Genomic DNA, 22,623 nt, shown 5'->3' with positions numbered 1-22,623 from the left:
GTGGGGAGGTATAGTGCTACCTGATTTGCAAGTGTACAACGTTGCATGCCTTTTGTGCCATATTCAAGATTGGGCGGCAGATTACCATAAATTTGATGTGGAGGGTTTGTTACAGGATTGGGTCACCCCTTATCACCCACTCAATCTTTTGCATATGCCCGGGCCTAAGGTGGCCTCTATTTTACAAATGCCTCCTGGATTCATGCCCATTGCAAGCCTTGGTGGTGGTGGCACTCCTCTATTTGGCTTAGCAGTTGCATTTCCCCCTTTCTGACTTTGGTGGGCAATAAACAGTTCTTTGCGTATTTACAAGGGCAGCATTACTGTCTCCATGTGTGCAGAGGCAATCTGAGTTTAATATCCTTGTCTGATGAGGAGGATACTTTTCTGGATACCATCCCAAAATTTAATAAAATCACAATTTGGGTTAACCATTTGAAGGTCACTTTGCCAGACCCTCATCTGACACATTTAGCTGGGAAATGGGGAGACGATCTAGGGGTGCCTGTGGTTTCACTATGAAAAAAGCATTTTCTTGGGTTTGGCATTATTTATCTTCTGCAGCATTGAGGGAAATTCAGTTTAAATTATTGCACAGGGTTTACATATCTAGAGCTCTGGGGGTATGCATGCGCATCTGGGATTCTGATCAATGCCTTAAATGCAATGCACAAGTGGGTACACTATGCCATATGTTCACAGGATTCCCTAAACTGGGTAGTTATTGGACACAAGTTAGGGGATGTTTGGAAAGGGCTTTGGGATGCAAAGTTTCATGGTCTGTCCCTCTTCTATTTGTATTTATTGGCTGGGGGAGCTCTTCTACCTCAGGGGGGGAAGGAAATTCCTATGTGTAGCTCTAGTGCTGGCTAAGAAACAAATCCTATTCAACTGGAAATCTGAGATTTTACCCTCTATGGGGGCTTGGAAGGTGTCAATGCAACAGATGGCCCAACTGGAGCTCCTGAAGAAAGCGTCTATACAGCACCCTAAACACTGTCTTTTGTTGTGGGGTTATATCCTCTTGTGGGAGAAAATCCTTATTTTGCTTTAGGAGGTCCTGCTGATTCAGCCTGAGTGTGTATGTTGGTTTGGTTGGGTGTGACTGCTGTGAATGTGAGGAAGGGGGGTGGTTGGGGAGGGAGTTCTGGGCGGGTGGGAGATATATAAAAGAATCTTAGGGAAGATATTCTTAATGATTGCCTTTTTCTTTTTTTTTTTTTTTCATTATGTCTACCAGACGACAGCACTTATTACTATCAGCTTTTTTTGTGTTGGCACTGTATTTCTGTATTGGTTGAGACAACTTTGTAATTAGGTTTCTCAATGATTCGAATAAAAGAGATTTACAAGGAACCCTGCGCTTGTACTGTTTTTCCTGATGCGGAGTTTGCTTCTGTCTCAGTCTTTTCTATGGCTTTTGTTGTAGAACTCAACTCTTCTCCAGCACCGAGTGGTTTCCTGCTTTGTCCTGCTCGGACAGCCTAGAGCTAGGGATTCACCCACGTGTGAGGACTACCATCCTGCCTGTCCTAGGAGAAAGCAAAGTTGCTTATCTTTAACAGGTGTTCTCCTAGGACAGCAGGATGTTAGTCCTCACGAACCCTCCCACCTCCCTTGGGAGTTGGTTTCTCCATGTATTAGCTGTATCATGGACTGACTAGGGGGCAGGGTGATGACTACAGCTGCACATGCTCAGTAGGGCATGCTGAAACTCTAGATTCTTTGAGATCAAAGTTCCGTGCCAGGTTCCATCTGATGTCACCCATGTGTGACCCTGCAGCAGAATATACACCTGGGCTGCTGGTGATTGGGAGGCTGGTGATTGAGGTGGGGGGGGGGGGGGGAGGGGCAGCTAAACAGTACAGTGATTAGAGCACAGAGTTATGAACACGGAGACCTTGGTCCATTTCTCCTTAGTCACCGTTCAGGGTGTGACCTGAGCAAGTCAGACTTTTTAAAAATATGGTTTAAGCAGCAGGAAATACTAGTGACAAGTGTGTCATCACAAAATAAGGAGAAGAAAACTATTGAGACCAAAATTTGGGGTGTTCATACTTACAAAAAAGTCTGAGGTCAATATGGACTTATTTGGACAAACTTCAGGTTTTAAAATCTCACTGGTCTGAATGCCTCAGACTTAGCAGACTAACTTTTTATCTAGCTAAAAATTTTTATCTAGCTAAAAATGTAGCTGGATAAGTCTGGGGTGGGGGTAAATGCCGATTTTTGGCGTTATCTGTCTAATCTGACTGGATAATTTTAGGGCTGCCTGACAGCAATCTTAAAGTTAACTGGATAAACTTATCCTGCTAACTTTAACATAGCTGGATATATTTATTCAGGCTAACTTTGCTATATAGCAACAAATGGAACTTTATAAACTTAAAAAAAAAAGAATTACAGTACAATTAGCTCTAGAACTGGATCTCCTGGAAGGAAGCTGTTCTCTCCTTTTTGAAACCAGCAGTGTTCTCTTGCTCTTTTGGGCTACCAGCTCAATCAGAAGAGCCTCTGCTGGGGGCTGCCACAGTGTCATGGGCCTTCATTCACAATTCTCATACTCTCTCTCCCCCCCCACCCCATTATTTTAACACTCCTCCCCTCTAGCCCAGCTGTCACAGTGACAGGCCTTGATGAGGGGGCCATAGACCACAGCTTCCTCCCAGAACCTGGTACACATGCCCCCTGAATCTGGCTAATATAATAGGTTGTGCACTTGTGCAATGGCTAGAATCACCTCCTCTTGAGGGCTGTTAGGGCTGCTTCTGGAGCATCCCCAGCTCTGGCCAGCCCGAGGAGCAGAGACTGGGATCGGGAATCAGATTCTGACCTGCCATATGGCAGTGCCTGCCTGGCCCTGATACTGAGCCATCAGGCTGGCTTGATGCAGCCACGCTAAATGTATGAAGTTCACCATAAAGCTGTGAGCTCCCTTTAACTTCACTCATCCTTGAAGTCTTACACATTGTCTAACTGGCATCTCTCCAGTGAATGATTTTAGAGGTGCACACCTTGCTTTGAATATCATGTTTCCCTTTGTTGGGTTGCTGTATCCTTATGACTGAATATTTCCATTATCATCTTTAAACAAAGAAAGATGAAGGAAATAGAACTTGACAGGATTGAATTGCAGAGTAAATTTCAAATTCTTTTCATTATCAGTTAAGTAGTTCAGAAACCTATCCAAATCACTTCTGGGTTATTACCCATGAAGTTACTATGCTTAGGTATGCTACAGTGCCACAATTGTGTATGCTAGTTTATTCATCCATCTGATAAAAACCATTCAATTCTCCACTCCAACTCTCTCCTTTTATCTGACCATGCACACAACCTTCTGTTCTTCTTTAGCTCTGCATCCTTCTTCCATGACCTCATCAATCTTCCACATCTACTAAATATGTCGCCCGTCCACCCTTTCCTCACAGTTCCATTATCTTCCTCTCCTGCTCCCTTCAGTCAGCCTCCCAATCTCCTCTTTCTATTTCCTGAATTCAATGCACTGCCTTCCACAGCTGCTTTTATCCCCTTCTTGCCCTGCCCTCCCCCTGTTCCTTTCCTTCCAGTCTTTGGTGCTCTTTTTGAACCCCTCTTTTCCAGCTTTGCCTCACAGCTGCCACCTCTCTCATTCCCAAGGTTATTATATCGCTGTTTAACTTTCTATATTTTCTTGGCAAAGAAGCTATGAAAACAAATACAAGAAAGAAAGAAGGACCCATAAAACCATAAATAAAACACAGTAAGATGTTTTTACAGGTTTTCTGAAGCCAATTTAGAGTTGTCATCTGTGCTTTTCCACACTCAGCAAAACTCCTTCAATATGCCAGGTGTAGATTTTCCTAATCATTATCGGGATGTGATTTATAGATATGCACGATAATTACTTTCAGGAAAGTTTGCGTAATTCTTTTATAGTCTTAATCTGACAATGGGACTCTGTACTACTGTCTGGTGTGCAAGTTGCCTGAAGGATATTGAATGTCTTCGGGTGACAAATTAATCTTCCATCGAACCAGTTAAATATCAGAAGTGCGGCGCACTGAGCTCATTTTGAAGAGTCAATGACTGCTGATGCCTTCTAGAGTTTGTCTTTCTAAAGCTCTCTCTTTGTGTTCCAGCGGTTCACTGGAAACCAGATAGCGAAGATTTACAAGCAGAACCCTGAAGTCTATGCACAGTCTGAGGTTGGCTCAACTTCATTCCACTTACTGGAAACCATGCGCCATTTAGATTTTATTTGACACAAATTTGAAGTTGTGGTACTTGCAAACAAAGGGGTCTATTTACTAAAGTGCACTATGTAATTTTGCATTATTAACTCCCTTTAGTAAACAGGCCTCATTTGTTGTAAGCCATGGTAAATTTGGCTGTTCAAATGCATTAATTACACATATTATTGTGGCTTATTTTTAGTATGGCTTAGTTAATGCAAATTTTTAATGCAGGCTAGTGCACTTGGTATTCACTAACTTGTATGCTTCCCAGGGCTGGATACAGCAAATGGTAACAATTACATGTTAAGTCCATGCATTTCCAGCTATGAGAGAGCATGATCTTGGTCACCCCAGGCTATAAATGTGAAAGGTGCAACTAGCCCAGAGTTAACCAGCCTTCCAGAAATCACAGTACCTCCCCAAAGCATAGCCTGCACGCCCACACAAACAGCCAAAAATTCTATCCCCTTCTTACACTAAGGAGCCTTAGAGTTCGTAATGCGGCAGGAGCGACAGCCTTTTCCCTGTATGTACCCGGATCAGTCCAGAATCCTGGGTTTTACCTCCCCTCCAGCAGATGGAGACAGAAGTTTTGGTGGACTCTTTCCTATACCCCGAGGTACCACCTACAGTCTGTCAGTATTTCTCTGTCTCCAGCAGATGGTGGAGGTGCAAAACCCTATAGTCTTTAGTCAGTCAGTTAAAAAAAAAAAAAGTGTTAAAGGCTTAGGTCACAGTTTGATCTGTGGGAATAGTTTTCAAGACAGCCTCCCAGGGGGTTGGCAGGTCCTGAGGGGACCATCCCCCCTAGTACCTGAGGAAGTTGGAGTGTTTTTCACTCCGTCCCCTAATGCTTTGGGGTGATACTGAGGAGCCCGGATCACTCACCCCAGGAGGCACCGGACCAGACGACGCTTGCTGGCAGGTTGTAAAAAAAAAACAAAAAAAAAAAACTTTAGGAAGCAGAGCTTCACTGACCTGGTCATTCTTTCCATTGGTCATTCTGTGGAGCGCTATCACTGGGGGTGAGCACTCAGATTTTATTTCTTTTTTTTGCTCCTTTTCTGTTTTCTGCCGTAGGCAGCTGCTTTGATGCCGCGCGGTGCGGAGGCGCATGTGGGAGGGAGGGAACATCTGGAGCTGCTGAAATAAAGAAATCTAAGCCCCGCCACGAGTTGGGGAGACTCGGCCGGCCGTGGCACAGCTCTCCAGACCTGTTACAGTTCAGCGCGGGAACGGAGGCCATTTTGGCTACTTTTCACGCAGCTGAGCGTGCTGCGGGGGGGGAGGGGAAGTCTCCCCCTCCATTATTGCCGCATCCGTCAGCCCCCGGGGGGGTGGGGTGGGGCGGCCCGTCAGATTTTTCACTGGATGCAGCTGAGGACAACCTGAGGGGGCATCTGATTCCTCTTCATCCTCCTTTTCCTCAAACTTCATTATGTTGTTACATAAGGCCTTTAAGGCCCGCAAAGCGGCAAAGAAAGGTTCCGGGGCCGTGTCATCGACGTCGGGCCCTCCTAGTAAGCGGCCTAGACCCCCTGCGAAAGTGGGTATGCCGAGACTGAGCTCCCCCTTCAGACTGCGCCATCCCATCCGCTGAACTCCTCGGTGGATTCTGACACAGAGGATCAGGACTTGGAGGATAAGCCCCCGAGGGGGGCAGAGCCTAATGACAACACTGACAATTCAATACCGCAGGCTATGGAGAGAGATGACCCTAAGGTAGTCCGTCTCTTCAGGAGGGATGAATTGGGGCTGCTCATTCTGGCAATTCTGAGGAATTGGGTATTGAGGCTCTGCAGGAAGATTCCTGGATGGGGAATGTTGATCCTGTTATGGTGGGCCTTTAGGGGCCAACCAGTTCCTTCCCTTGTCATCTCTCAGTAACCGACCTGCTCTTTCTTGAATGGGACACCCTGAATTTGGGGTTGAAAGTCAGCAAAGCGATGGATAAGCTATATCCACTACCAGAGGAAGCCCTGGAACTTCTTCCAGTCCCCAAGGTATATTTGGCGGTGTCGGCTGTAACAAAAAAAGACCATGATCCCAGTGAAGGGCGCAACAGCGCTTTGAGATCTCTAAGATCGCAAGCTAGAGGTTCAGCTCAAGAAAATATTTGAGGTCTCTGCGCTGGGAGTACGGGCTGCCATGTGCAGCAGCTTCTCTTTGCGGGCAAGCCTTCGCTGGGTCCAACGATTATAGTGTTTCGTCTCTCTCGGAAGAGGAGGCTGCTCGTGGGAAGTTTGGAAGCCGCTATGGCCTACAGTGCGGATGCCCTGTATGACCTCCTCCGTACATCGGCCCGATCTATGTTGTCAGCTGTCTCGGCCCACAGACTGCTCTGGTTGAGAAACTGGTCTGCAGATTTCTCCTCCAAAGCTCAGTTGGGATCTCTACCTGCTTTTTGGAAAGGACTTGGGAGATCTGATCCACTCCTTAAGGGAGAACAAGGTCCAGTGGCTGCCAGAGGATAGACCCAAGATGAGAGTTTACTTTACTCCTCAGCCCTGGTTCAGGGGGAATCGGAGATTTCGGTCTTCTAGATCATCGGGATCCTCATATAGGCAGTCTTTCAGCTGGCAACAGTCCTGGTCGCAGTCCTTTTGAGGCTGTCGCTTCGGCAGGCCTCGGTCAACCCAGTCAGCAGGACTGCCTAAGTCCTCGCAATGAGAGGAGGCCGGTTCCTTCCTTGGTTCCAGTTATAGGAGGCAGACTATCGCTGTTTTACGAGGAATGGACCAAGCTGACATTGGACCGGTGGGTCCTCAATGTGATAAAGCATGGCTATGGTTTAGATTTTGTTCGGCGTCTTCAAGAGCACTTTCTTGTCTCCCCATGCTCGTACATGGAAAAGCATCGGGCGGTGCAGGATACATTACAGCGCCTTCTCAAGCTTGGAGCCATTGTTCACATACCTCCCGCGGAACAGCGGAAGGGCCGTTACTGTATTTACTCTGTGGTGCCAAAGAAAGAGGGCACTTTTCGGCCCATTCTCGACTTGAAAAGAGTCAACAGATGCCTTAGAGTACCTCGATTTCGCATGGAGACCCTGAGATCAGTCATTGCTTCGGTGAACGAGGGGGGGGGAGGGGGGGAATTCCTAGCGTCTCTGGATCTCAAAGAGTATTTACACATCGGTATCTGGCCTGACCACCAGAGGTTCCTGAGATCTTCGATCCTGGGAGATCATTTTCAGTTTCGGGCTCTGTCGTTCGGTCTCACCACAGCACCCAGGATCTTTACCAAAGTCATGATTGTGGTAGCAGTACAGCTGCGGAAGGAAGAACTCTTTGTCCATCGGTATCTGGATGATTGGCTGATTCTTCGAGCCAGGGGAGAGTTTTTCTGACAGGGGATCGTATTATCAAGCTACAGGGACAAGTTTGAGATTTGTTGTCCAAACAGCCTCTCAGAGTTTGGGACTATCTTTGGGTCCTCGGTTTGATGACTTCAACTCTAGAGTTGGTCCCATGGGCGTTTGCTCATATGAGACCTCTACAATCAGCATTGCTGCCCTTTGGAACCCGATGTCAGAGCAATTTCATCTTCCTCTTCCAGAATATGCTCATTCCTGTCTCAATTGGTGTCTCCTCTCGGACAACTTGAGCTGCGGTGTTCCTCTGGAATTTCCTGTTTAGATGGTGGTTACCTCGGATGCCAGTCTCTTGGGCTGGGGAGCGGTTTGTCAGGAGAAATCAGTGCAAGGTCTGTGGTCAGTGGAGGAATCCCAATGGTTGATCAATCGCCTGGAGACCAGGATAGTTTGTTTAGCATTGCAGGCTTTTATACCACTCTTGCGGGGCAAGTCGGTCAGGGTTCTGTCCGACAATGCGACAGCAATGGCTTATATCAATCGCCAGGGAGGAACCAAGAGCCAACTGGTGGAGGTAGAGGCTCAGCAGTTGATGCATTGGGCGGAACAACATCTAGTCAGGATTACTGCTTCTCACATTGCGGGAGTCGACAATGTTCAGGCCGATTTCCTCATTCAACACAGACTCGATCCCGGGGAGCGGGAGCTATTCGCAGAAGCATTTCAGCGCATATGCGACAAGTGGTCCCGGCCGAGTGTGGACCTAATGGTGACTTTTCGGAATGCCAAGGCCCCTCACTTCTTCAGTTGACGCAGAGAACCGAGAGCAGAAGGCATGGATACCCTGGTTCTTCCTTGGCCGATGACAGTACTTCTGTATGTGTTTCCACCCTGGTCCCTCATCGACAGGGTGCTGCAGTGAATAGAGTCTCACCCGGCGGAGGTAATCCTTGTAGCTCCGGAGTGGCTGAGACATCCGTGGTTTGCGGATCTCGTCGGCCTAGTGGTGGACGGGCCCCTGAGGTTGAGGGCTTCTGAGACTTCTACAACAGGGCCCCGTTTGTTTGGAAGAGGCAGATCGCTTTTGTCTAGCTGGCTTTTGAGAGGAAACGTCTCATGAGCAAAGGTTATTCGGACGCAGTGGTGGCTACCCTTTCGCGGTCACGGAAAACTTCTACATCCCTAGCCTACATCAGGGTGTGAGGAGTCTTTGAGTCGTGGTGCATCGAGCATAAGGTGGAACCTACTTGGGCTTTGGTGGTGGATATTTTATCATTCTTACAGGCTGGCATAGCCAAAGGTTTATCGTGCAGGGTACAGGTAAAGGCTCTCGGTTGTTTCCGTGGTAAAGTCCATGGCGTAGCCTTGTCCGCGCATCTGGATGTTGCTCGTTTTCTCCAGGGAGCAAAGCATTTGCATCCGCCAATCAGAGATCCTTGTCCTTCATAGAAGTTAAGCCTGGTGCTTAAAGCTTTGTGTGTGGCACCTTTTGAACCCCTGAAGAGAGCGACGTTAAAAGATCTGACATTGAAGGTGGTTTTCCTTATGGCTATTTCCTCGGTGCGCAGAGTTTCGGAGCTTCAGGCGTTATCATGCAGGGAGCCCTTTTTAAGAATTACGGATACGGGGGGTTTCCTTCTTTTCTTCCGAAGGTGGTATCCTCTTTTCATTTAAATCAGTCACTTGAACTTCCGTCCTTTCCTAGTTTGGACCGGTCTGATCCCCAGTCTCAGGACCTGAGAAAGCTTGATGTACGCCGGGTTCTGCTGTGCTGCTTGGAGGTTATGAACAGTTTCCTTATGTCTGATCATCTTTTTGTATTGTGGAGTGGCCCCAAAAGAGGAAATAAGGTGGCTAGAGTTACAATCGCCTGTTGGTTGAAAGAGGCTAGTGGGTCAGCGTACCTTCTTTGTGGTCGGCCACTCCCTGTTGGTCTCCGAGCACATTCTACCGGGTCGCAGGCAGCCTTGTGGGCAGAGTGCCAGCAAGTGTCGCCGCAGGAGATTTGTAGAGCGACCACTTGGAAGTCACTTCACACCTTTGCTAGGTATTATAGGTTGGATGTGCAGGCCCCAGGCTCTGGGGCGTTTGAAGGTGTGATCCAAGTGAGGCTCTCTGGGTCCCTCCCCATGTAGAAGAGCTCTGGTACATCCCAGGAGTCTGGACTGATCGGGTATGTACAGGAAAGGAAAATTGGTTCTTACTTGCTAATTTTCGTTCCCGCCCAGTTCAGCATGGAGATAACGGAGAGTCCGCTTGTTCAGTTCTTGATTATTTCGCTCTGCAGATAAGTATTTTTGAGATTTTAAAATTTTCATTAATGTTATTCTAAGTTGTCACGGGCTCTACTGCCATTTGGGGTTAGTGAGCCTGGTTCCTGTGGAAGTAAATCCCAGCAGTTATAGCATATAGTTAGTTAAGTTGGTTTTGATTTATTCTGCTTTGATACAGTGTAATACTGACAGACTGTAGGTGGCACCTCGGGGTATAGGACAGAATCCGCCAAAACTTCTCTGTCTCCATCTGCTGGATGGGAGGCAAAACCCAGGAGTCTGGACTGATCCTATGTACTACAGGAACGAAAATTAGCAGGTAAGAACCAATTTTCCTTTGCTCTTGCCCTGCCTGGACTGTAATTCAAACTGGTACCAACTGATCTAAGGCTACCCTTTGTCCTTGCAGACTGTCTAGATTTGGAGGACCTTACTAGACTGGGGAATTGGGCTTCTGAATGGCAGATGAAATTTAATGTGGACAAGTACAAATGGATGAGCCTAGTGAAAAATAATGCTGTTTCTGAACATTACTGTGTTCCATATGAGTAGTTAACACCAGGAAAAGGGCCTTGGAATCATTGTGGACAATATGTTGAAATCCTGAGTTCATTGTGCAGAAGTGATCAATAAAGCAAATAGAATGTTAGGAATTATTCAGAGAGGAACAGAGAATAAAACTGAGAACATTATAATTCTTCTGTATAGATCTATAATTCTCTTGAGTACTGTGTACCGTCTGCTTGTCTCATCTAAAAAAAAAAAAAGATAGAACTAGAAAAGGTACAGAGAAGGCAACAAAAATGATAAAGAGGATGGAAAGGCTGCCTTCTGAAGAAAGGCTAAATAGGTTGGAGCTATTCAGCTTGGAGAAGAGACAACTGAGTGATAAGAGCTTCATGAAATCACGAGTGCTACAAAACAAGTTAATGGGGAACAGTTATTTACTCTTTTGTATAGTACTAGGACTAGGGGATTCTCCATGAAACTAAGTAATAGTAGTAAATTTAAAATAAATTATACCTGTCGTGTGCGATTTTAATTGTGATGCTTTTTCCCCTCCATTTGTTCGGTTGGGAGTCTATTCCATGCATCCATCAGAAATACTTCCTTATGATGCTGCTGCTGAGTTTACCTCTACAGCTCCATATCAGGATCCCTTGCTCTAGAATCTGTTTTCCCACTAATAAATAGTAAATGCTTATTTCTTGTAAATTATGTTTAATATTTGAAGGTGTCTATCATATGTCCCCCCCCCCATGAGATTCAGCCACCTATTTAAATGGCTAAATCCTGCTGAACATGATTGCCCCTAAAAATCTAAATCCATAACATAGTAATGATGGCAGAAAAAGACCAAAATGGTCCATCTAGTCTGTCCAGCAAGCTTCCCAAGGTAGTAACTGCCGCTCCGTGCAGGTTACCCCCATGTTTCTCTTAAGGGTAGTAACTGCCGCTCCGTGCAGGTTCCCCCATGTTTCTCTTAAGGGTAGTAACTGCCACTCCGTGCAGGTTCCCCCATGTTTCTCTTAAGGGTAGAAACTGCCGCTCCATGCAGGTTACCCCCATGTTTCTCTTAAGGTTAGTAACTGCCTCTCCGTGCAGGTTCCCCCATGTTTCTCTTAAGGGTAGTAACTGCCACTCCGTGCAGGTTACCCCCATGTTTCTCTTAAGGGTAGTAACTGCCACTCCGTGCAGGTTACCCCCATGTTTCTCTTAAGGGTAGTAAGTGCCGCTCCGTGCTGGATGGGAGTAAATAAAAAAGCTAAACTGGCAGGGAGCGGCAGTTACTACCTTGGGAAGCTTGCTGGACAGACTAGATGGAGCATTTTGGTCTTTTTCTGCCGTCATTACTATGTTATGGATTTAGATTTTTAGGGACAATCATGTTCAGCAGGATCTAGCCACTTAACTAGGTGGCTGGATCCCATGGGGGGAGGAATTCTCCCCCTGCCCCATAGCAGCTAACTTAAGCTGCTATTTAGCTACTCAAAAAAATGGGCACCTCTGGAGTCTTGGTCGAGGTGGGGGGCACTTTCAGAGTGCGAGAGGCAGGTCTAAATCTAGCTGGCCAAATATTGGTTGCCTATATTAGATTTAGGATCATTTTCAGCCGCAGCTTTGTGTGTCTGGAGATGAGTCTAGGATTACAGGCTAAGTTTTAATTGGCAATCTTAGTGATCAGGGAAGATGGTGCAAAAGCCACCTCTAAGGGCCTGATTTCAGTCTTCAGCCTCGGCTACAAGTAGGGCAAAAAGCCTTAAGGTCAGTTATCATGCACCATTTTGAAATAGTTCTTCTTTTTGCCTAACGATTTGATTGCCCTTCAACCTCTGGTAAATTCCATAGCAAACGTTTGTGCAAAGATTAGAATGCTGTGGGACGCCTACCTGATTCTTATATTTAGGAACTGGTCTACTTTTGTTTCACATGTAACCCCTATCAGAGGCCACAAAGACAATACGGCATATTTTATGTGTGATTCCTTTTACTGTGTGAATACATTGCAAGATTAAGTTATACAGGGAAGGAAAGTAGTTTTGCCCAATGATAAAAAAAAAAATATATATTTTTTTGCACAAGTCCTCTTTCTGTTTGGCTAGTGTGCTGTACATTGATTGCAATCTTTTCCTTTCCTTTTCCTTTCAGAGAATCTCTTTGGTCAGTAGCTTTGCAGCTTCCCTTTTTCTAGGAGATTATGCACCTATTGACTACAGTGATGGTAAGTGATATTTCTACTGGTTGTACTTAATAGGTATTCTGTTCTCACTGCATGTGATGTACAGCTCTGCAGATAGCTAAATGCTGATATAGTTTGATATTTAAACATTTTTATATTCTGCTTATATCAGAACTGTTCTAAGCAGATTACAGTAAAACATAAATAGTACACATGGGGGCAGATTTTAAAAGCCCTATGCAGGGGTTTGGGCTGGGGGGGAGGGTACGGGGAAAGCCAGCTGGTCTCCCTGAGGGCTCGGAGTGTGCAAGTTGCACTACTGTGCACCCCCTTGTGCATGCCGACCCCTGATTTTGTAACATGCGCGTGGCTGTGTGCGCATGTTATAAAATCGGGCGTACATTACAAATGTAGGCCGTGCGCGTAACTTTTAAAATCTGCCCCATAAAATATCATACAACAAACTGCTAAGTCCTTTAAAAAAAAAAAAATTGAAAAACAAAGGGAGGCTCCCTGCCACCAAAAATCTTTTATTTTTTTTAAATTCCACTCCATGTGAGCCCTCTACCACCTTTCCTCCCTTCCACACTTTATTTTGATTAAAAAACCCCACATGACCCCAATGTATCCCTATCGTCTCCTTCCTAGCATTTTGATTAAAAAAATTAAAAAAAAAGTGGGGGTTGCAATCCTCCTCCTTGACCCCCACTTGCACCCTTGTCATCTCCCCAAAATCATCTTCAACTGGAGCCAGCAGGAGGCATCACTCTTTACTCTTGATGTCTCCACTGCAGCTGGGCACTGACAGCTGCCACAGCCCTTAATGTGGGTAATTTTATAACAGCTTACTTAGGGCTGAATTCTGCCTGTAGAAAGTAGTCATTATCTGGCATTGTGTGCCTACCAAATCATAGTTCACTGCAATTATTAATGATTGAGTGGAAGGAGATTTAGGAGAAAATTTGCTTTCCCCCCTTTGTTTTTGATTCAAAAGCCTCAAGAATCGCTTAAGCTATATCCCAGCCCTTCCAGTTAACATTTCTATTGCTCTGCTAGACATGTACAGCACTGCATTCTAGCAGTATAAATGTGACTGTGCTATCATTTCTCAGTGCTAGATCGAATGCGAAATTTGCACCTCAAGGCAGTGATGCTTCGCCAGGCCAGAAATAACACTTTTTATATACTCTCTGCTTCTGGTGGTACATTGTTTTCCTGGTATTTAAATGAAGAAAATAAATATTAGTTCTACTTGCTGGCAGAAAGGATTGTTAAATTTGAGAAAAACAAGTGGATTATATAGAAATGCAATAATACCGCTGTATCTTAATTGAATACTTTTTTCTTTCAAAGTTAATGAAAGATAATTATCTTGCAAATGAGTTGTATTGCAATAGATGCATGATAGCTTTTCAGTTCCTTTAAGTCCGAAGGCCTCTGCCCTTCTTGTGTGAGATGGCGATTTCTCAGACCTCTGGGAGTAATTTTCAAAGCCATTTATGAGCATGAGTTTATGCATGTAAAAATGGCTTGCTCTAAAATTGCATGGGGGTTGTTTACATAAAACTATGAGCCTAATTCAATTTCATGCATGGTTTTAGGTGTTCTGGTTTTATGCACATAAATGGCTATTCTAAAATAGCTCGGGGATGAGTGTATGTAGGAGCATGGATATATACTTAAACTGAGCAGAGGTATTCCAGAGGTCGGAGTCGGCACTTAAAAGCATGTGTGCAAGTTACATTCTCCAAGTAGGAGTTGTAACCTTACTCGAGTGAATGCGTGCATGTCATCGGCCAATTACCCAACTCTTTTCAAAGCGAGTTTATGCATGTTAAGTTTGCTTTGAATATACTTGGTAAAGTCTGTATGTGCGATATGGGCTGGATTTTTAAAAAGCTAGATGCGTAAATCCTCCGGATTTATGTGTGTAACCGGTCTTACGCGCGCTGGGCCTATTTTAAAAAGGCCCGGCGACACTCGTAAAGCCCCAGGACGTGTGTAAGTCCTGGGGCTTTCAAAAAGGGGCGGGGGTGAGGCGGTCTGTGGGCGGAGTCAGGCTCACGGCACAGCGGCCATATTTGCTGCTGTGCTGGGGATCGTGCGCCAGCAGTCGGTTGGCGCTCGCAACTTACTTCACCCCAGGGCTGAAGTAAGTTTCAAGATTAAAAAAAAAACAAAACAGCGTCATAGGTAGGTGGGAAAGGGAAGGTGGGGTGGGGGGGGGGGGCAGTAGGAAAGTTCCCTCCGAGGCTGCTCCGATTTCGCAGCGGCCTGAGAGGGAATGGGGGAGTGCACCGTGCTCCTCTTGAAAACTGATAATTCTTGATAATTGTTGATTTTAATATTCAGACAGTAGAACAAAGGGAATATTTAAAGATTTTCAAAGCTTCTTGTCTGCCTTACACCTGTCATAACCTTTTGCTACTGCAACGCATAAGGTTGGTCATATTTTGGATCAGTTACTACTTTCTGAGCACTATACGAATTTGGGTACCATGAATAATATTCTGATTCAGCCTGTAGACTGGTCAGATCATTATGTTATGACATTTTCTGTTTTGTTACCAGATGTTATAAAGTATTTAAATAGTGCAGCTTCTAAATTATACCAGGAGTCAATTGATCCTATTATGTTAAAAAAAAGAATGATATGGTTGCCTCTAATACAGATGATACAATTGATAGTTTGACAGACTCTTTTGTACAGAATCTCTTTTGTTATTGAAAAATTTGCACCTCTTAAGTGTAAGCAATATACTAGAACTAAAACCAGAGTCCCATGGTTTAACTGAGATCTTGTCCTTAAAGAAACCGAAGATGCATTGTGCAGAAAGGAAGTGGCATAAGAAGTCCTCTGTTGAAAATAAAATGTATTATGATAGAGCCAGATGTGAATATAGAGTTTTTGAAGCCTCAAGGGAGACATACTTTACTTTTCATTTTCAGGTCTCTCTTAAACGTCCACATGAACTGTTTCTGACCATATGTTGGATTATCGAAAGTCCTAGTCATGAGAAATTCGATTTGAAGTTTAGCCCACAGGAATTTGCTGATTATAATTCTTAGAAGTTTGTCTTAATAGCTCAAATAGAGAGGCAACAGCAAGCCATGTTAAGTAATCAATGGAGGAGGCATAGCTTTAGTTGACTCATCTTTCCTATCATTAGCAACTGACTCAGTTTGGGAACAGTTATAAGAAGTGTGGAGAATTGAAGATGAGGTTTTTTTGAACAGCTTAAAAAAACTTTTAGACCTCTTGATCCTTGCCCTCTTTTTGTTATTTATTGAGGGATAATTTTCTTAAACTCATAAGTATGTTGATGAATTTCACTTTTTCTGAGGGTAGAGTACCTAATATATTAAAATAAGCCCTTGACCTCTGTTTTAAAAAAGGGTAATTTATCTGTTGAATGACCTTCTAGTTATAGACCAAATTCTAATCTGTTTAGGTAAACAGCTTGAAAAAGTGCTCTTTTCTCAACTTGAGTTAATGACATTTCACATCCGTATCAGTGTGGTTTCTGTAGTGGTCATAGTACCAAAACTTATCTCGGTTACAGATGTTCTATTGCAAAAATTAGATGCTGGAGGAGCAATTATCACATCTTCTGCCTTTGACACTATCAGTCGTTCTGTATTATTGAATAAATTATGGAAGTTAGAAATTTTTGGTACTGTTTACTGCTTGTTTTACTTGTTGGGAAGTTGAGCAGCAGGTTAGAATTCGGGAACAGTCTGCTTGGTCTGTCATATAGTCTGATGCTCCACAGGGATCAGTTCTGTCTTTTACCTTATTCAATATTTGTGTCCACTGTGCTCAATTTTAGATGCTTAAGACAATATCCAGTTGTTTTTCTTAGATGACAATATCATCTGTGCAGCTGGATGTGTAGTAATAATTTGATTCTAAAATTTTCCAAAACAGAAGTATTATGGATTTCAAGATATCTTAAATCCAAATCTAAATAGTATTTATCAATTCAAGGTACTTAGATTCTGTTTATGGACTCCATTAAGAACTTAGGTTTTCAATTTGATTCTTGTTTTTCCTCAAATTAAAGTGATCCTGAGGTCTGGCTGTTACAAACTAAAGCTGCTATGGCATTTAAAGTTTATTCTTGATCGGGATGACTTATGAACTGTAGTTTAGGCCTTTCTGCTTACAGTCACTGTTTACTACAATTCCCTTTATGTAGGACTTCCTTTCTCCTACCTTAAGGCATTGTAGGTGCTTCAGTATTCAACGGTCTGGTTTATTTTAGGTGGATTGCCTTGGGAGCACTTGACTCCCCTTGCTGCATTGTTTATACTGACTACCTCTATAAAGATTTTGAGCACATTCCTACTGTTGGTACTAAGAAGAGAATGAGAAAATTACGTGCATGTATATTGGGCATATGGAGGTCCATATTTAGCCACTGTACGAAAAGCAGTTAGCCAGATAAACGTATTCAACTAACTTTTGGGCTGATACAGTACAGTGCACTCCGATGGAGTGCACTGTTAACCTGCCACTGGACGCGCGTTTTCCCTTACCCCTTATTCAGTAAGGGGCGAAAAACGCGCGTCCAACCCGCCGAACCTAATAGCGCCCTCAACATGCAAATGCATGTTGATGGCCCTATTAGGTATTCGCGTGCGATTCAGAAAGTAAAATATGCAGCCAAGCCGCACATTTTACTTTCAGAAATTAGCGCCTACCCAAAGGTAGGCGCTAATTTCTTCGGGTACCGGGAAAGTGCACAGAAAAGCAGTAAAAACTGCTTTTCTGTGCACCCTCCGACTTAATATCATGGCAATATTAAGTCGGAGGTCCCAAAGAGTAAAAAAAGCAAAAAAAATAAATAAATTTTGAAGTTGGCCGGCGGCTGTCGGGTCGAAAACCGGACGCTCAATTTTGCCGGTGTCTGGTTTCCGAGCTCGTGGCTGTCAGCAGGCTCGAGAACCGACGCCAGCAAAATTGAGCGTCGGCTGTCAAACCTGCTGACAACCGCCGCTCCTGTCAAAAAGGAGGCGCTAGGGACGCGCTAGTGAACCTAGCGCCTCCTTTTGCCCGTTTCTACCACCAGGCCTCATTTAAATACTGTATCACGTGCACAGGCGAGTGGCCTATGCGCGTGCTGGGAGAGCGGGCATTCTCCCGCGGACTTTATTGAATTGGCCCGAGAGAAGGTATATTCAATAGGGCAGCTGCACAATTGAATATAGCCAATTATCTTAAAAGTTATCCGGATAACTTTATAGCTCTTTGGCACGACCAGACTTAGCTGTAAAAGTTATCCGGCTATCTCTGAATATTGTAGTTAGCCATATAACTTATCTGGCTAACGTAACTCTTTCCAAAATGCTCCTAAGTTATCCAGTTAAAAGATAGCCAGATAATAAGATATCCAGCAAAAGGTTAGCCAAATAAATGCTCAGGATTTGGCTGGATAACTTCTGAATTGTCTGACTAAATACCTCTGCATATGGGCCTCAGTGTAATTGATACAAATGGGGTCAAATTAGCACAAGTCTGAAACTTGTGACCAGTAGCGCTGATCAGTATAGTTACATAATGTTAGCTTCCATATTAGGAGCTACCACCCAAGAAAGATCTAGGCGTCATAGTGGATAACACATTGAAATAGTCAGTTCAGTGTGATGTGGCAGTCAAAAAAGCAAACAGAATGTTGGGAATTATTAGAAAGGAAATGGTGAATAAAACACTCCATGGTGAAGACTGCACCTTGGTGAATAAAAGGCTCCATGGTGAGACCGCACCTTGAATACTGTGTACAATTCTGGTCGATGCATCTCAAAAAAAGATAGATATAGTTGCGATAGAGAAGGTACAGAGAAGAGAGACCAAAATGATAAAGGGCATGGAACAGCTCCCCTATGAGGAAAGACTAAAGAGGTTAGGACTTTTCAGCTTGGAGAAGAGACGGCTGAGGGGGGATATGATAGAGGTGTTTAAAATCATGAGAGGTCTAGAATGGGTAAATGTGAATCAGTTATTTATTCTTTCGGATAATAGAAGGACTAGGGGGCACTCCATGAAGTTAGCATGTGGCACATTTAAAACTAATTGGAGAAAGTTCCTTTTTACTCAGTGCACAATTAAACTCTGGAATTTGTTGCCAGGGGATGTGGTTAGTGCAGTTAGTGTAGCTGTGTTTAAAAAAGGATTGGATAATTTCTTGGAGAAGTCCATTACCTGCTATTAAGTTGACTTAGAAAATAGCCACCGCTATTACTAGCAACAGTAACATGGGATAGACTTAGTTTTTGGGTACTTGCCAGGTTCTTATGGCCTGGATTGGCCACTGTTGGAAATAGGATGCTGGGCTTGATGGACCCTTGGTCTGACCCAGTATGGCATGTCCTTATGTTCAGCCTTGGCTGCTGTCCATTCATGCAACTTTCAGATTTCTTAAAAGATTATTGAAAGAAACATAAAGTGGAGCATTAATCTCACATTCACTTACCTCATACCTAGATCTAAAAGGGCTGAATAGTTTTCAGGCTGCAATTCTTAAGGAGATTCTTTGGGAATATAAATAAAGGAACAGATTTGAAAGTGGATGTGATTGTGTTAGGGTTGTGGACCCAGCTCCGGTGGGGAACCCCCAAGGGAACAGTCCAGGACTCCAGGGACAGGCTAGACTAGGGCATCTTCTGCTTATACCAACCGCCTTCCCAGCAGCTTGAAGCCTTGGCCGGTAGGACTTGAACAAGGGAGAGACCTAATGCTAAAGCTGGACTGGAATCCAGAGTGGAGGCAAAAGTCAGGCAGGAATGTGATGGCAGGCTACAGGGCTGTAGGAAACAAGAGCCAGAGGAGACTTGGGATGCAGGCTGGAGGCTGGTGTCTGGTGGGTCTGAAGCTCAGGTAGGAACCAAGGTCTGGGATGGAACACCAACAAGACAGGAGTTAATGATACTAGCAAGCTAGAGACAGCCTTGTATTTCTTGTGGCTCTCTGTAGCCTTCTGCCTTGTGGCTTCCCTAAGGGGCGGATTTTCAGAGCCCTGCTCGCCTAAATCCGCCCAAATCCGGGCGGATTTAGGCGAGCAGGGCCCTGCGCGCCGGTGAGCCTATTTTACATAGGACTACCGGCGCGCGCAGAGCCCTGGGACTCGCGTAAGTCCCGGGGTTCTCCGAGGGGGGCGTGTCGGGGGTGTGTCGGGGGCGGGCCCGGTCGTCGCGGCGTTTAGGGGGCGTGTCGGCAGCGTTTTGGGGCGGGTATGGGGGCGTGGCTACGGCCCGGGGCGGTCCGGGGGCGTGGCCGCACCCTCCGTACCCGCCCCCAGGTCGCGTCCCGGCGCGCAAGAGGCACGCTGGCGCGCGGGGATTTACGCCTCCCTCTGGGAGGCGTAAATCCCCGCGGGTTAGGTAGGGGAAGGGAGGGGAGGGCAAAAGGAAGTTCCCTCCGAGGCCGCTCCGGAGGGAACTTGCTCCTTGGCTTAGGGAAGCCAAGGAGCAAGGCTAGAGACTTAGGGGAGTATCCAAGCTCATAAACCCCAGGAAGGGTACAATTTCATCCAGTTACCCCAGGAGGGGTGCATTCTATCCCATGTACCCCAGGAGGGGTGTAATTCTGTCCAGCTACCCCAGGAGGGGTGCATCCAAGTCGGTTATCCCTGAAGGGCTGCTGCTCCAGCCAAGACCCACTGCTCCAGGAGGGGTCCATCTCCAGTTCTGTTCCATCACCCCAAGGGGGCTCAGTTCCCAGCAACCCCAGGAGGGGTCCGGCTCCAGCTCTGATCAGATGCCCCAAGAGGGGCTCAGCTTAGGGAAGCCAAGGAGCAAGGCTAGAGACTTAGGGAAGCCACAAGGCAGAAGGCTACAGAGAGCCACAAGGAATACAAGGCAAGAAGGTTTTGGAAAACCAAAAGGCACGGGAGGGGGGGGGGGGTGGGAAGCATGCAAGGAGCTGAGCAGATTCAGACTCACTGACAAAGACCCCAAGTGTAGACTGAGGCAGCGTTAAATAGGCAGAAATCTGCTGAGTCATGAGGTCACCGAGACTGTAGCTGGAAAGAGTGTAGAGGCAGCTCCCGGAGGACCTCTGGTGGTTGGGAGGCTGCATGACAAGCAGAATCACAACAGCACCCCCCCCCCCCCTAAGTGCCCCTCTCCCCAGGTCCCATTGGGAAGGGGAACTAGAGTCCTTAAGGCGCATCACTCTGCTACACCCCTCCTGGGGTGGGTGAACGTGGCTGGGGCTGTGCCCTTCTGGGGATTGACTGGAACTAGGCCTCTCCTGGGGTAGCAGAACTGAAATGGAGCTGGACCCCTTAGCGAACTGCTTGAAACTGGGCCCCTCCTGGGGCAACAGAATTGAGCTGTATCCCTCCAGGGGTTGCTGAGAGCTGAGCTCCTACTGGGGCGACTGAACAGAGCTGGAGCGCGACCCCTCTGGGGGTCGCTGAGAGCTGAGCCCCTCTTGGGGCATCTGATCAGAGCTGGAGCCGGACCCCTCCTGGGGTTGCTGGGAACTGAGCCCCCTTGGGGCGATGGAACAGAACTGGAGATGGACCCCTCCTGGAGCAGTGGGTCTTGGCTGGAGCAGCAGCCCTTCAGGGATAACCGACTTGGATGCTCCCCTCCTGGGGTAGCTGGACAGAATTACACCCCTCCTGGTGTACATGGGATAGAATGCACCCCTCCTGGGGTAACTGGATGAAATTGTACCCTTCCTGGGGTTTATGAGCTTGGATACTCCCCTCCTGGGCTACTTGCATGGAATTGCACCCATCCTGGGGTAGCAGGGCAGAATTGAACAGAGCAGACTCTGAATCTAGAATGGAACCTGAGAAAGAGTCAAGGCTCTCATTTTATGGTGATGGTAAAATCTTGGTGCAGGATACCAAATCCTTTTCAGGCACAGAATTCCCTCCAGCAGGTGAAGGGCACAAAACCTGGAGTGGAATGCATCCCTGGATTAGATCCTACGCAGGAGAGGGTGCTGGCTGTGGACTGTGAAGCTAGAATGCTGTTTAGCTGCTGATTGGGCACAGGTGGAGATTCAGGGTTTCAAAACATTGCTTGGATCATTTAAGCATGGATTAGACACATCAGCAGCTGTAGAAGGGAATCTTACCACCTACATTGCAGGCACCGTTTCTACCAAGAAGTCAGCCATTGCTGGGAAGATAATACAGGCAGGTGAGTCTATCAGCCTAGGAGAATCAACGGTTAGCTTGATGGCAGAAGGAGCTGGAACACAAGGAGTAGTTAATAAAGCAGGTACTTTTGAAACTGAATGTTTCTCTGGGTGATGCTTCTTCCCCTCCACTTTCAGTACAGGGTTTTTCTCAGGGATAGAGAGAGAAGGATGAAACTGTGTTCCCCTCTCCGATGCTAGACACTGAAAACCACTTCTTGTGCTAGGCTGAAGGTTCTGAAAGTGATTTTTTAAAATTAAAACTAGCATTGAATCAAGCTCCAGCTGTAGAGGTCCCTTCTTGTTAACAGAAACATCAAGGTCATCCAATAAAGCAATTACCTTTTCAATGTGACTAATTTCCCAGTGTTCGTGGACTCTCCTGAAACATTTCTCCTACAGATGTTGTGCCAGTAAGTTTTTTTTGAGCATCACGTGCATAAAGCATTCTTCTAGGGAAGTGGGATTCAGCCATTCACAGTCTTTACATTCCCAATAATCAGAAGCAGAAGGCAGCATATTGGGCACAGGTTTTTCTTCTGAAGGTTTTCCTTTGTTTCTAAATGCAGCAGACAAGCAAGGTTTCTCTGAAACATACTTTTATCTCTTTTGCTGCTTTTATACTAGGAACATTACATGGTTGTAAATCACAATTAACTGACTTCTTGTCTATGCTGAGTTTTTACTGATTTGGGTGTTTGCCCCTTGTTACAGGGGGAAAAAAGCCCTCAGAACATTTTAAACACAGAAAATTTTCTGTCAAAAGTCAATCCTTGTACGCCACAATTCATACAAGTCTGACGAAAGGTGGGGTTTGCACAAGTGCACTGCTCACACCCCCACAGGGCAGGATTGGGAGACCCACATACACAGCACATGAAAAAACCTGCTGGGGTATGTCCTTGGCAGTACTTGCAAACACCCAGGGAATAAAATCTTTACTGAGCTTTCCAGACAGACTGTAAATCCTGGAACCACTGCCACAG

General features: G+C 45.7%; 1 protein-coding gene across 5 annotated transcripts in view; it reads left to right on the top strand.

The window, feature by feature from the left end:
* XYLB (xylulokinase) overlaps nt 1–22,623 on the top strand; it is a 326,783-nt gene that overhangs the window by 61,920 nt on the left and 242,240 nt on the right. For all 5 annotated transcript variants that reach the window (XM_029588417.1, XM_029588418.1, XM_029588419.1 and 2 more), the window contains 2 exons: nt 4,122–4,187; nt 12,453–12,525. In XM_029588417.1, the coding sequence (XP_029444277.1) occupies nt 4,122–4,187; nt 12,453–12,525 (139 nt within the window). The remainder of the gene's footprint in view (nt 1–4,121; nt 4,188–12,452; nt 12,526–22,623) is intronic.

Source organism: Rhinatrema bivittatum, chromosome 2, assembly GCF_901001135.1.
Source record: "Rhinatrema bivittatum chromosome 2, aRhiBiv1.1, whole genome shotgun sequence".
Classification (NCBI taxonomy): domain Eukaryota; kingdom Metazoa; phylum Chordata; class Amphibia; order Gymnophiona; family Rhinatrematidae; genus Rhinatrema; species Rhinatrema bivittatum.
Note: the sequence above shows the minus strand (reverse complement) of the source record. Positions and strands in the feature narration are given on the sequence as shown.